We start from the raw sequence: 15858 nt of genomic DNA on the forward strand, positions 1-15858 counted from the left end.
GAAGTTTAGGAATGGAAGAATATTTTACGTTTTAAATAAACCAGTAGCTGTTCCCATTCCACGAAATGCTCAAAATTTGTGACGTTTCAGGAAAAAACCTTATCATGGCATATACGTGCGGTCGCGTCACGCTTGATCCGAAGAACACGGGCAAGCCTGTAGAGCGCGAGGTAAAACGCGGCATTTTAGATCAGTAATCTCTCCGGCATATTGCACTGGTATAATTTTCATTAATTAATGGCATGCACATGATCATCATTTTATTTCACCAACCTCTGTTACAGTAGTTGCTGAAAGTGGTGTCCATTAGCATTCAGACACTCCCAACATATTTTAATGAAATTTGAATTCACACACAAAAGTTCTTTCGTTATCCTTCTAATTTCTGTTCTTATAGTCTTTCAGTTCATTGACGATGTGTGAGTTACTGTACTCTATTTTTTAGGGTCCCCACAAATAATAATCGCACGCGGTAAGAAAGAAAGACAATGAGGTCCTTAAGAGGCTTTAAACCGCAATGTGCGCCCATTGCGCCTTTTTTTAATATTTGGTTTTCTTTCTACGTCATTAAAAACAAAATAATCGTACAGAAAGTACTTACCCTTCATTGAAAGCAGGACGTCGCATCAAACACAAACGACACAAACCCGTAACGAATCCCATCTGAAAGTAAATAAGATATTACGTAAGCATTTTAAGTAAATTCAAGTACTAAACGTAAATTATATTAACTTATTATGACGATATCATAAAGTAAAACTAAATCGTGGAATAAAATAATGTTCAGTTCACCAAATTAAGTCCGTATACTGAACAATCTTAACTTTTATGTTTTTGTTAATGCTTATTAAACATTTATTTATTTATTTATTTATTCTATATAAAATTATTCTACATTTTTTATATTTTATTTGTTAGATAGACTAAAAAATATGATACTGTAAACAGGAGGTGAGTTACGAACCGTAACCTGTACGAAATTAATATAACGTTTTGATTTTAGTAGGTTATTTTACGACGCTTTATCAACATCTTAGGTTATTTAGCGTCTGAATGAGATGAAGGTGATAATGCCCGGTAAAATGAGTCCGGGGTCCAGCACCGATAGTTACCCAGCATTTGCTCATATTGGGTTGAGGGAAAACCACGAAAAAACTTCAACCAGGTAACTTATCCCAACCGAAAACCGAACCTGGGCCATCTGGTTTCGCGGCCACATGCGCTAACCGTTATTCCACAGGTATGGACTTAATGTAACGTGAAGAAAATGACAATTAATACGAAAAGGTGAAGAAGATAAACATAACAACATAAAAAATTACAAGAAGAAAATGAAAAAAAGGAGGGATAAAAACAGAAGCTAAAGTAAGTAACGAGATAAAGCAGAAGTATATGAAAAAAAGATAAGACGAAGAAGATTATGATGGAAACATGAAAAAACATAAAGAAGACTAAAATATGGATATGGAAGTAACGGCATGAAGGAGGCGTAAAGACGAAGATAAAAACTAGATAAGAACGATGAAAATCAATGGCTGAAGCAGAAGAAAAAATTATAAAGCTGAAGATAGAAACAAAAAAGAAATTGAGGATGTGCACAAATGGACGACCATCAAAATAAATGAAAAATTAATATGGAAACCACAGTTAGAAGATGAAAATAAAAATACGAAGATGAAATCAAGACCAAGGTTAAAACGCAAAACAAATCGAAGATGAAAACAAACGAGCGACCATAAAAACAAAACTAAACGAATGTGAAAATCGAGGGTCAAAGATTGAAAAGAAAAATAAAAGATGAAAATAAAAAATAAATATGATGAGTAAAACAAAAAGAATTCGAAGATGAAAACTCATGGAAGACCATGAAAATAAAAGAAAACAAATACGAGAATCATGGGCCAAAGATGAAATCAAAATAACGAGATTAAAACAAAACAGAAATCTAAGATGAAAAATAGATTAGCCTACCATGAAAAAAAAGAATACGAATATTAATACCAAAGGCCGAAGACAGAGACAAAAATAGGAAGATTAAATTTAAAAAATTGAAGCTTAAAACAAAAAAAATAAATCTAAGATAGAAAATATGAAGGGCTATAAAAAAAAACTAACGAAAACAAAGGCCGATGGTAAAAATAAAAATATCTAGACTAAACAAAATAGAAATTGAAGATTCAAATAAATGAAAGATTGTAAAAACAAAACAAAAGACAAAAGAAACAAATATGAAAACCAAAGGCCGAAGACGAAAATAAAAAGATGTACACTAAACAAAATAAGAAATCGAAGATAGAAATAAATTATCTATGGAAATGGAATAATAATAATAATAATAATAATAATAATAATAATAATAATAGGCTAATAATAATAGGCTAATAATAATAATAATAATAATAATAATAATAATAATAAAACCAAAGGCCGAAAAGCCAAATGCCCAGATTCAAAATGAAAAGATGTAGACTAAACAAAAAAAAATAATAAATCCAAGATTGAAACGTGTACTACGATGAAAGTGAGGAAACGAATATGAAAAAGAACGAAGATTAAAACAAAAAGTAGAAATCGAACATGGAAAGAGTCGGCCTGGGTGGCGCAGTCGGTATAGTGCTGGCCTTCTGTGCCCGAGGTTGCGGGTTTAATCCCGACCTAGATCGATGGCATTTAAGTGTGCTTAAATGCAACATGGTCATGTCAGTAGATTTTCTGGCATGTAAAAGAACTCCTGCGGGACAAAATTCCGGCACCCCGGCGACGCTGATATAACCTCGGCAATTGTGAGCGTCGTTAAATAAAACATAATGTGCAACATGGAAAAGATAGTAGTATCACACGAAGCTTGAGTTGTGAGGGTGCTAGGAACAATAGACTGTGCCGGTACTATTTCGCATTTTCTGTAATGAGGCGACGGTAGCGATCCTAGTGGTTATCAACTATCTATGGATGCATATTTACCAGGGGCGTATTTTGCGGGCTACCGGGGCTACCGGCGGTAGCCCAAGGAAATTACAAAAGAAAAAGTTTATAATATAACATAATGTAATAATTTTGTATTATTAGTTTTACCATAGTAATTAAAATTAAAGTAATTGTTAGATATATTTTGTGTAATAATAGGGTCAGCGGTAGCCCAAATCCTTTAACTAGTATACGCCACTGATATTTACTACGTATTGAGCTTCGTGACTGTATATACTAGACTGTGGTAGTATAACGAACACATGAATACCTCTTTCTTTGAAATAAATTCGTAAGTCTTTTAACCGGTACCAATCGATGTTCGTGCAACACCGAAAAATAAGACATTGAATAAAATTAGATTCATTTTAATTCAATTCTGAGATCTACTCTGCCTATCAGGCGGATATATATATATATATATATATATATATATATATATATATATATATATATATATATATTTTTGTATTTGTTTGAAGATTATTGCCGCTAAACAGAATTAGTGTTATACTGCAGCAACTTCATTTGCTTGCTGCATGTTGCCAGAGAAAAACAGGTTGAGATGACGTCATATGAAGGTGCCGCTGCTACTTCCGTGTCACTGAACTCGAGTTGAAGCAACCTGCACGACGTTGACTTCAATGGGATTACACCCGCATGTCGCGTCGCTACGAAGCATCAAGTATGACTTTAGCCTTTCACGGCTTCAAGGTTTTCGAGTTTTTGTCCTTCCCGTAGTTGCAGAAACTTTCAACGTTTCGGAGCTATGCGTCTCCTCCATTGCAATGAGAGAAAATTAAAGCTGAACCTCTCTGAACCCTTTACCAAAAAACTATTCTCCAGGACTAGGGTGACCATAACTGCATCTGCCAAAAATGGGACATGTGGTATTACCACAGTTTAATATATAGTCATGGAGCTTGAGTTGTGAGGGTGCTAGTAACAAAAATATGTGCCGGTACTATTTACGCATTGTCTGTAATGAGGCGATATTAGCGACTCTCGTGGTTAGCAACTATCTATGAATGCATATTTACTACATATTGAACTTCGTGAATGTATATACTAGACTGTGGTATTACCCCCCCCCCCCGGCTTCAAAAGTAAAAATATCTTGATGTATAAGTTCATTTTAGAACATGAATAGTATTATGGAATTAACGAATAATTTTACAATAGAACAGTATTATGTAATGAAAAAATGTACAATAAAATATAGTATCATGTAACGAACTTAACTGCAAAATCTTGAATTTGAGATACAGAAAATCAAACATTGTAGGTCCAAATAAATAACACACGCCATCTTGGCTACCTACTGCATCATGGATAATATTCCTTTTTGTATATAAAGTAGTTTATTATTACAAATTTACCTTATTAAAGGGTTGTCACAAGGACAAAGTGTGATAAACAATTAATTTTAGTGAATGTAAAATGTTTGTTTACAATCTAAAATATGAGGTTTAAAATTTTTTAATTATACATATCACAATCTTTAACCTTAAATAAAACACATTAATTGTTAAATCCTTAAAGATGATTTCTAAAAATTGAAACAGCGATATGGCCAATCGAAGGAGTGCTTTACCTAATCCTATTGGTATCCAAAAACTAGCAACAAAGTTTGGAATGGTTTCCCGTGCTCCAATCATCAACTCCTTCACCGTGAATTGTCTAGATTTCATTATTACAAAGAAAAATACATTGTAGGGGCATATTTATAGCTTCCTTTCTCAAGATTGACCTCTTCTGGCTGGCTGGCCAGGATTACTTCGGATTTGGAGTTTGGTTTAAATGAAATTATATCTATGCCCCGTGGCCAGATCAGAAACCCCCTCATAGACTGTGTAGCCATAGAGCTTGAGCCATCGTGCCCCGAATGCGATGGTCCTACTATTAGGAATTTATTTCAAAGAAAGAGGTATTCATGTGTTCGTTATACGTGTGCAAGAGTTTCGTGCTCTCCGCGGCAACGCCGACAGTGGATATCGTCTTGAGACCTGCCCGTCAGGGAACACATAGCAGATACATCATGTCAGATTTTTCTCCTCTGTGCTAATGATAATAATTAATTTCATTTATTTGGCTACTAATTAATCCAGAATCTATTACTTATATGTCTGTTTCACATAGCCTACTCTTGTACTATAACCTATGTTCATGTTTTCTCGAAATGTCTCATTTGACTTCAACAATTAGTTTCCTGAATGAGCCATTCTTTCTTCATGCATTCTTTTCACCACAGCTTCACTTCTTATTTTGTCTGTCCATTTCACACGTTCCATTCTTCTCCATGTCCACATTTCAAATGCTTCTAGTCGCTTTTCTTCACTTCGTCGTAATGCCCATGTTTTTTAGTTTGTATTGTTATTTTTAACCAATGAAAGAACAATTTTTATAGACTGCTTAAATAAACATATTGTACCATGTACTACAAAAAGCACGCTTTTTTGTACAGTGACCCATATAAACAATAGCCAGTTAATACCTTTGCTCAGCCATCAGGAGTAGCCTGGCATAACGAGACCAATAGATTAGGTGACCTCTCTCTTCTTACCTTTTGTCCTGATGATGGAATATGTATGTAGTTCCAAAACGTTGGAAATGTCAAATTCCAGGAGACGGTTGTATACCCAAAAGCCTAATTTTGATTGGAACTGTCTGTTCCTTTTGTAGGCCTATTTAATGACTGAACCATGGCTTGTAACTTCAAAACTTTTGTAGCAGTACTGGTAAAGTTATAAATGTTTTAATCACAAAACGGTAGATATGTGACTGCAAAAAAACATCAAATATAGAAAATCGCTTTGTTTGCCCAGCACAGTGATGTTTTGTTTTGCACCTAAAATATTATAAAATTAATAACGCTTTAACATTTGAATGACCTTGAATGACCTAAAATTGTAGGCCTACTACAAACATCAATCATCTAACCATAGTACAGGCCAACCCTGGGCATAAAGGGGAAGGAAAAAGGAAAGGAGATATCCCCGCACATGTTCTTTCTGCTTCACTGCTTTAGAAACGAACACATAGTAAAGCACTATGCATCAGTGGTGGATTTTTGGCGACTAGTGAGAGCCGAAAGCTATGATGCATGCCTTACACAATCCGTCACTCAGCAATGCTAGCCTTCAAGTCTACTCCTATCTGTCAGATACATAACTGTCTCTGGCGGGGAATATGGAGTGGGGAGTTAATGGATAGTCTGCAGTAGGCCTACCTCCATTGAAGTATTAACACCCAGGCCTGGTATAGGCCAAAACTGTTTGAGAGGAAGGAGACTAAACTTTTCGATTTAAGAATTCATAACACAGCATGTTTATTCAAACCATGTAAATATCATATAACAAGTGCATTTTATTAATGTCTAGGGCGATTTCTCTTCTCATAGTCACAGACTGGAATGGGGTAGCAAGGCAAGGCGGCGCAGGACACGGGTAACAAGGAACAAACCTGCCCCTCAGGACACAACACGCCATCACAACTAGGTTCTCCTCTGGCGTCAGCATCTGAAGAAAAACCACAATAATGTTACGTCACCTACTGTCTACCCTCCTTTTGAAACTCCGGTGCACAGGGTTTACAAGGGGAAATGCTGGTTAAACATAGTGGAAAAGCAATAAATAACAATTTTCAAAACAGAGAGTTTTCATTTTAAAATTATCTTTCGTATATATGAAAAATATATTACATAAAATGTAATACGCATTTATGGCTGTGAAAGCTGCTGCAATGTCATTTTTAAATGAAACTAAACTTTGATTGGAATTTCCCTTTAGCTTCAATTTTTTGCTTTATTATCATACAAAAAGTAATACATCTTCGGAACTATTAACGCTACATGTATAATCTTTGGAACACACATTCTTATGTTAGTTTGTTGTATTTGAAAAATATTCCTTCATACTTCTATAAAAGTAGCTCTAAAATTCATTCTGTAAATGTAATCGTTTATCTTAAAATTTTAAAAGCCAGTATCAAAATTGTGCTCCAGACATTTAAAGAATGTGCTTTTAGGACTAGACTATGGAAGAAATTTTGAATTTACCTTTCAAAATGTCTGAGATATATCTATTTTAGTAAATTAATTAGTGTACCCTGGTACTTTCTTTCACAATTCGGACCCCCTTTTTTTCAAATATTCATGTCAAATTTAAGTTATGATATTTCTACACTTAAAAAAAAACGAAAAATATGCATCAATTAGGAAAATAATTTCAAATTATATCTTCTCCACTTGAGATCAGTAAAAATATGAAATTCTGATGATGGATATAAGATATTTCCCTGCAAAAATGGATAAAGAGGAGGAAGAAGAAGCATCTACATCCATATTATCCCTTAATCACAATTGCAATCAATTAATTTGAATAATTAATACTTTTCCTTTCAGATACCGTGAATAAGCTTCAGGGAATGGGGAAGAACTCCCATGTTCTCATGACTTCAACATTAGATGAGGTAGTGCGGCCAGCACTACTCTCTGACCACCTTTTAACCCCCAGAAAGACCCTGTATTCAAGAAGGCTGAGTGGGGCTCGGGGACGTTCTGAAATTTTGGCAACGAGAAAAAAATTCTTCCACCATATGAGACTGAATCTGGGACTACTAATGGGCTCTTCAAGTAAACTTGTTATGGACAAACGAGTGACTGGTAACGAAATATTCAAGAAAATTTATGAACAAAGAAGTAACGCCTAACGATATATTGCTATGATCAAAGTGTCCACTAATAAAGACATTCTTAAATATACAGTGTACCCACAGAGATATTCAGTGATTATAAATTGACTATGCATAACTATGCGTATTACGAAATTCATACTGGTGTCATTAGAAAGAACGGCTCAAGGAATTTCAAAGCATCTGTAATTGTATAGTCGCGATGTTGTTATTCCCGGCGTGACTACTCCTCTTTGCTTACGTCTTAGGAAGTCAAGGCTCTATAATGTCTAGGTACGTAGTAGTATCGTTCGTCATTTTTGTTTTTTCGTTGCCGAGCTACCAGACGAGGAATCTATTTGCCACAACGTTAAAAATTATCATGTCGTAGCTCCTATGATAATAAATCAAACGCACTGTAATTCAGCAAATAATTGAGCGGCAAATAACGTCCTCGTGTGCTTTCTGCGAACGCCAACGAAAGAGCCAAAATGGCGGGCAATTGTGTTAAGTATTTATCGAGCCTTAGAAAATGCTTAACGTCTTCAACAGCGCATCACAAGACGCACACGTTTAAATGTAGCCGACCTGCAACGTGACTGGCTGCCGGAAATTAGAGCGACGGGACTATAATTGTTGACGGAAAACAATACCATAACAATACCAACACCATAAGAAAAAAAAGACGCTGTTCCCGCTCTTTCGCTTGTCATTGTGGCATTGTTGGATAGAAACAAATTGTGTTAAATGGTGTGAATGTTTACATTTCAACTTTGTGTGAATTCTACAGCATTTAAACAGAGATGGTTAAACTCACAGGGATGTAGTTGGTGTGTATTGCACCACCTCAGAATTGTCTTGTCAGCAGGGCCGCATGTTGAAACTCCCGTCTGAAGGCACGCTGAACTTTCACTACACTCCGTGTGCTATGGTATTCCAATACACACCAACTATGTTCCTGTGAGTTCGCCATAACTCTCTGGATGTTGCTGCACTGAGTTGAAATGTAAACATTCACACCATTTAATACAATTTCCTTCTATTCAACAATACCACAATGACAAGTGAAGGAGCGAGAACAGCATCTTTTAATTCCTTATTGTGCCATCTATTGTTTTCCGCCAACAATTATAATTACACATCCCCTGAAATTCTTTGAGCCGTTCTTTCTAATGGCACCGATATGAATTTCGTAATACGCATAGTTACAAAATTATAGCAGTTTATAATCATGGAATGTTTGTGTGGACACTGTATTTTCTTTGAACCAACTGATATAATATTTCAAGCTACTCTATGCGCAGAATAATTTATATGAAAATATAGATTACAGTTATCTAAAGCAAATATTAAATACTCACACAGAATCAACTGAAAAACTGATATGAAAAATACGAACATTCTTAGCATTTTGATAATACTTGTAGCTGTTCAGAGAATAGGAGCACAGCTACTCGTGTCTAGCGATTGCTATTAAATGGGCATAAGCTGCGAGATGTATAGACAGCATTCAATAATGGAGGTTTTCATGCTAAAATCATTTCAACTACAACTGAATAAGTAGATGCAATTTTCTGCTTAGTTTCCCATCCATTTGAGATGCAATGCGCATGATGAAATTATATTTCCGGTCATTTAAAAATAGTTTACTTGAACAGAAAATATTCACGTTTAACCACATTAACATTCTAACATAATAGCTATTGTTAAAAAAAATGAATATGAAAGGCGGATATATTTCATATGCAATTAGTTTTAAAATGTATTTCATTACTATACTATAACATACGGATATCAGATTACATAATAGACCATATTAAGATATTTGGATCATCTGCGGGAACTAAGAGGAAAACGGAAAATAGGAGAGATTGGAGAATGTTGAGTTTGCAGTGAAGGAAGGCTGTGAAAGAACGAAAACTGAAGATGGGACTAAAAACCATAATTCACCAATGAACACTCTCTCTGAATTTGTAAATAAATACAATGCCGGAATGAAGTAATTCTTCACGTATTTATGAAGATGAAAATGCATTACACTTTAAAATTTTGCGATAACTAAGGTAACAGAGAAAGAACAGTTAAATTCCAGCGCTTTGGTTGTTAAAGCAACACGTTTTGCCATTACGCATCGTTCCTGGAAGTAGTCTACGAGTATACAATACGAACAATTCAAGAAGTTTAGTGAGGGTGGGTTCCCACTCCCCAGACTTTCTTGCTGCACCTGGAACCTGGAAATATAAGCTGAAGATTGTAACTGCTTCCTATGTATATGTTTGTATTTGTCACGTGAGTACACACACAGAACCGTTTTCAAAATAAATTTTTAAAAAGCTATTTTTATGCCCAATTATACTGTAATATATTATATTAAATTATATACTGTAGATTATCGATGCTCCTGATCTTCATCTAAGACCTCAAAGTTGTTACAATGGGGTTCTTTTGTATTAGTGGCGTTTACTCAGAGCATTTGAGCACGTGAACCCCCAGTAAAAATGTAGTAGAATAGTATTCAATAAATAAATAATTGTGTGTGTGTATGTATATATATATATATATATATATATATATATATATATATATATATATATATATATCACAATAATAGGAAAATAATGTCGTAGAATTATTTGCTTCCGAGCACTGTAAGAGAAAGGATAAACATTCTTGCACTGCGGCAGAAAAATTGCATTTGTCGTCCGCTTAGGACAGGCATGTCAATTGATGCCCATAGGAGCAAGCGCGCATTTTAGAGCTCAGGAGAGCCTGAGCGCTTTACAGCGGCAAGGAAAGAGGCAGACGAAAGAGATAGTAGCCTATATGCCGCTTGGTCGAGCTATATTCAGGGATGGCCAGCACTGATTCAATAGATAAAAGGAAGAGAACTTATTAAAACTATATCCATGTTAATTTTTAGATTTGCCTGAGAAGTATAAGTGCATTATAAGAATGTAAGTTTTAATTTTAATGCTCATGTTTCACAAGTTTGATTTTTTTTTATTGAAAAGAAATATTTTCTCAACTTTTCTTATAGAAAAGTGAAATTTTCAGATATAGGCCTATTTATTTAGTAGCCTTACAGAATGTTTTCGTAAATCTAATATACCGTATATACGTATTACTGAAGATAGTGTATTGAAATTTTTGAAAATATTCACATAGAAATTGTTCGTAAGGAAATGAATTAACAAAGCAACTACTGTTACATCATAAGCAGAAGATGCGAGCTCATGTGTTGTAAAAATGTCAGCTCTATAGCTTCAGCAGATTTCGAGAAAATAATTTAATATTCTGATGATAGGAAGTTGCTCATAATTAATATTATCACCTTAAAAGCAAAATGTGATAAGAGTTTTGTTATGTAATATTAGTTACACTTAAAACATACACAGTACCTAGGTAACTTTTGGAGCGGTCGCACACACGTTGGGGCGCCATAATCTGCGACGGACGTCGGTGGTCGTTGGGGCGCCAGAATCTGCGACGGTCGTCGGTCGTCGTCGTTGTTGCCCACGACGCCTTTCCTTGCCCTCGGCTGCCAGCTCCGTCGTATATGGAGAGTAGCTCAAGGAGGCACGATGATGTCAATAATTAAAGATGTACACTAATTAATTTGGGCGCCAGCCTCCTCGAGATTACTCCGGTAGAGTATGAGGTCCCAGGTCAGCTGCAAAACGGTTGGGACATGGGGTTTGGGAGACGTGCTCGTAGATTGAAATGATGTAGGCGCACACCAGAAGTTGTTGGTAAGAACTATGAGAACGTTTATTATTATGATTAAGTGTTCGTTTCAGATTAGCAGAAATGCGCGTCCAAGTGTATAATATACTGCTATCACTTCCTACAAGTTGGTAGACTAATTTCTGAGTTCACGTAATTATATATTTGTACTATAAAACACCAGTAATATAACGGAGAGTTGATAACGTGATGACAATTTATTCCTAATGTAATAATAATGATGAGAAAAGAATTCAGACTTACAATAATGATACAACACACTGCTTCTTCCTATACCGACTAAAAAAATTCTAAGTCCGTAAATTGTTATCCTTCCGAGTTAGGTTTGCCGAGAATATGTGGAGTGCGACCTCTCCGTACGCTTACTATCTGCCTTCTCTCCATCTCCCAAATCTACCCTCTACTTGCAACCACTAAACTTACAATTTCGCCCTCCTATCCATAAATCACATGCCTCTATTAAGAATCCTGATTGGCCATGATTACTCTTACGTCACTTAAGACGCGCTCTTCAAAAATTGTTCGTTACTATATTCTCCCCTACTTCCGGTGTTCTGACAATTCTCTGACATATACCAGATCATCTCTTTTTCGAACCTGGCTTGGCGTCATCTTGCTGACCACCCGCAGGCAAAGTCACACATTCCCTCATCGGTCAACTCCACGCCTGGACACATGTTACTTCCGCCTCACATTCTGGAACTTTCTTACACGCCCCACACTTACTATCCATATAAGAATATTAACACGAAATACTAATCTAATGAAAAACCTCATCCTATACGAGGAACCGTATCACTTTGCTTTGTACTGTAATATTGTTTTGATTAGTTTATTGATTACTTTTGTAAGGCTAAAGATACCATCAATATCAATTCAAACTTATGTCATACTCAATCTCTTTCTTTGGAATATCACTTTCTTTATGAATGATGTGTTTCAATCACTTAATACAGTATAATTATGCTACTATGGAGTTTAAGTGAATATTCCCTCTTAACCCTCTATTATGTTATTAACATTTAAAACACAAGTGCAATATTAAGAAATCAGTGTCAGTACTTTTGTTTTACAGACGATATAGATATCAAACAGAAAGCAGCCATATAAAAATAACGGCATAAAATTTCACGTTCCGTTTGAAGTTTGTGCACCACTGTTTTCTTAATCCAACAGGCTGCTTATTCATATACACAACCCTTCCTCTTTCCATACTTTGCGCTTGCTTTGACATCACTGGCTTAGGAGCACATGCTGTGGGAGAAAAACTGGCCGACTCTTAGAAGCGAGATGGTGGGAGTAGCTTTCCAATAAGCTACCGTGTGAGCACATGCCATTCGTGCCTAGGCATCCTACGAGGATGGCTAGTAAAGTTGGCGAGTTGAAAAATTCTGTTTTCTAGGATAAGAATCTACATTGTTGGATAAGAAGTTAAAATTAAAACAATACGGTAGACAAACATCTCACCTCAATATTATGTACGTAATAAAATAAAATAAAAACATATTTTAAGAAAGAATTTGAGTGTGATATTCATGAAAGAAACTCATGGATTAGCGGATGTGAGGAGACTAATCGTTTGTACGGTTTCCCAGGCTTGTTATTCGAGAAAGAAGGTGGCAAACCTAAATGGGTAAAGCTTGGTGTCAGTGATTTTGGCGCATTTATGTCATAAAATAAATAAATATGAAAGTGCGCAGTCACACCTTTATTCTCTCCTAGAGTTCAATATTTTAAGGAAAGGGGACATTCATCCACGGCTTAATAGTGATTACAGCCTGAACATAAAGATATATAATGAACAAATCTCGAAAAATCGTTATGTGCTTTCTAAAATTGTCGACTGCATTAAATTTTGCATTCGAACTAGCACTTTGGGGCCATAATGAAAGTGCAGATTCGAGCAATCAGGTGTTTTAAAGACCTTCTCAACTTCTCGGCAGAGTTAGATGCTTCTTTAAGGGACTATATTTTTTTTTATTTGGTTAGTTAACGACACTGTATCAACTACTGGATTATTTAGCGTCGATGGAATTGGTGATTAGAGAGATGGTGTTTGGCGAGATTAGGCCGAGGATTCGCTATAGATTACCTGACATTCGCTTACGTTTAGAGAAAACCTCTGAAAAATCGCAATCTGTTAATTAGCCCAAGCGGGAATCGAATCCTCGCCCGAGCGTAGCTCCGGATCAGAAGACAGGCGTCTTTGCCGACTGAGCTACGCCGGTGGCTGTGGATCATCTTACCAATGCTACCGTCAGATTATAGGAATATGAGTGACTCAATCGGTCTTTTGGAGTTACTCGTAGAAAATAACTTACAAAATATATTTTCAGAGACTTACAAGCTTTTGCTCAATGTTACTACAATAATTTGATTTTTCCTTGTAGTAGTCTTCACATTTATTATTTAAATTTAGTGTCAGACCTTCTCAAAATGAGTTTCATTTCCAGTATTTTGAAAACATTTGTATTAAATTATTGGAAATTAAAGGTATGTAAGAAAATGCCACATTTAAACAGTAGTCTAGTCTTCTTTTATTATTCATATACCATTGTGAAGCCCCAATTTAATAACTCACAAGCAGACACTGCGCATATGTTATTTTATTAACAAACTTATTGGGCAGAATATTACTGGTTAAAAACAATAATACATTTAATGTGTAAAGAGTATGTAATGCAACTGGTCGTTCTGAAGGTAAGATAGAAGATACTAGACCTAATACACAGTATAATATTAAAATAAGTTTTCCATTTTCAATACCTAGGACATGATATTACTTTTAAATTTAACAGAGACATTGAGATTAAACTGAAAAGATTTCAAATCATTTGTCCAACAAACAATAACACAAACTTTTAACACCTAACCAAAATATTGTAATTGAAATATGTTCTACATAACAGAGAAAACAGACATTATAGGCCATTACTTATCTCGTAAAACCTACCTGCTCGTCAGGAAAAGCAGAAAGTGGACTGAGAAACTTCCCTATCTCGCTACGCTTCTATTTGCAGCAAGCGTGCTCACTTAACCCAACCATACGGTTCTTATTACGTGTTACTGCGCACACATGTATTTCGTTTCACGAGCTAGCGAATGATCAATAATACAATTTCTGATCAAGAGAAAAACTGATAAACGATCAAAAACAGCACATAGCTTTCCAGCCATTGTACATTAAACATTATGTAGCCTTTAGAGTGAACCGTAAATAATATCATTAATTTCTGGGAGTTATTCTTTGAAATATTTCAACTAAAAAGTTTTATACAATTTCATTTTGCTCGTTCCTGCGTCCTTTTCGAGATAAAAAATGTTTTATATGAAACATTTCACAGCGTGTTTGGGAAAGCCAGTGATTTAGTTCCCAATACGCTCCGTCAACTTAAGAGAGCAGTGTATTATGGTAATACTGTATATGAATGAAATAATTGTTTGTTCTTTTTGTTCCGAACCAATTTCTACATATTTAAAGGACAAAACTAAATTTTTTTCAGTCGTTTATTATCATAATACACTGCTCTCTTAAATTGACTTGCATATTGGACATTAAATCAACACTTTTCTCAAAATGGCACATATGAAACAATTTTTATCTCGGAAAGAAAGCAAAAACGAACAAAATTGTATTAAACTTTTCGGCTTCAAATATCTTAAAGAACAACCACCTGAAATTAATGACACTATTTATGGTTCATTCTGTATAAACATAACGCCGAATACTTAGTAACATAAATCTTTGTAGTTATCTTTCAAATTCATAATAAACACTAAGAGATACGTACAAAACATTATATTCACATAACCACGTCATGCCACTAGGAGTTCTTATGTAAATTTCCTGCGATATGACAAAGTTTACTTTCTTACACTTCAGCGTTTTTGGCAATATATCACGTCAATGGAAGCATTATTATTATTATTATTATTATTATTATTATTATTATTATTATTATTATCATTAATGAAATGGAGGGTGACGGAATTATACAAGAAAATGGGAGAAACCCTATAAAAACATTCAGAAACCTTTGCTTTATTCACCACAAATACATCTTCGCCATCACCGTGATCTGAACCCGGTTTTCAATCATCGTAAGGCAATACTCTACCAACTGATCTACGAAGCCAATTTCAAAAACATAACACAAAATAATATTAAGGCTACTGAATTATACTGTATATCAAATTGAAGTAAATTTTTGAAACACAAAACAGAGTATTCGATTGAAATAATAGGCGTACACTGACACCGTCACACGCTATAGTCCTACATATTAGGCTTTCTTCCTATTACGATTCATTTCTACTGACTTGTTGTTTACATTGTATTATAATTTATTAGTTTTTTTATGTACTGTATTTTGAAAATTGTTATTGTTTTCTTTGTATCGCAGTTTTACTCCTGGTTGAGTGTTAGAGAAGGCCGTATTGCCTTAACTGTACCAAGTTAAACTATTATTATTATTATTA

At 35.0% G+C, this 15858-nt stretch overlaps 1 protein-coding gene across 1 annotated transcript in view; it reads right to left on the minus strand.

Annotated features, from left to right (window-relative positions):
- Positions 1 to 623, minus strand: part of LOC138696877 (keratin-associated protein 10-4-like) — a 113632-nt gene extending 113009 nt beyond the window's left edge. The window contains exon 1 of the mRNA XM_069822373.1: positions 602 to 623. Within this exon, the coding sequence (XP_069678474.1) occupies positions 602 to 608 (7 nt within the window). The 5' untranslated portion in view covers positions 609 to 623. The remainder of the gene's footprint in view (positions 1 to 601) is intronic.
- Between the last annotated feature and the right edge of the window lie 15235 nt (positions 624 to 15858).

This window comes from Periplaneta americana, chromosome 1 (assembly GCF_040183065.1).
Source record: "Periplaneta americana isolate PAMFEO1 chromosome 1, P.americana_PAMFEO1_priV1, whole genome shotgun sequence".
Taxonomy (NCBI): Eukaryota; Metazoa; Arthropoda; class Insecta; order Blattodea; family Blattidae; genus Periplaneta; species Periplaneta americana.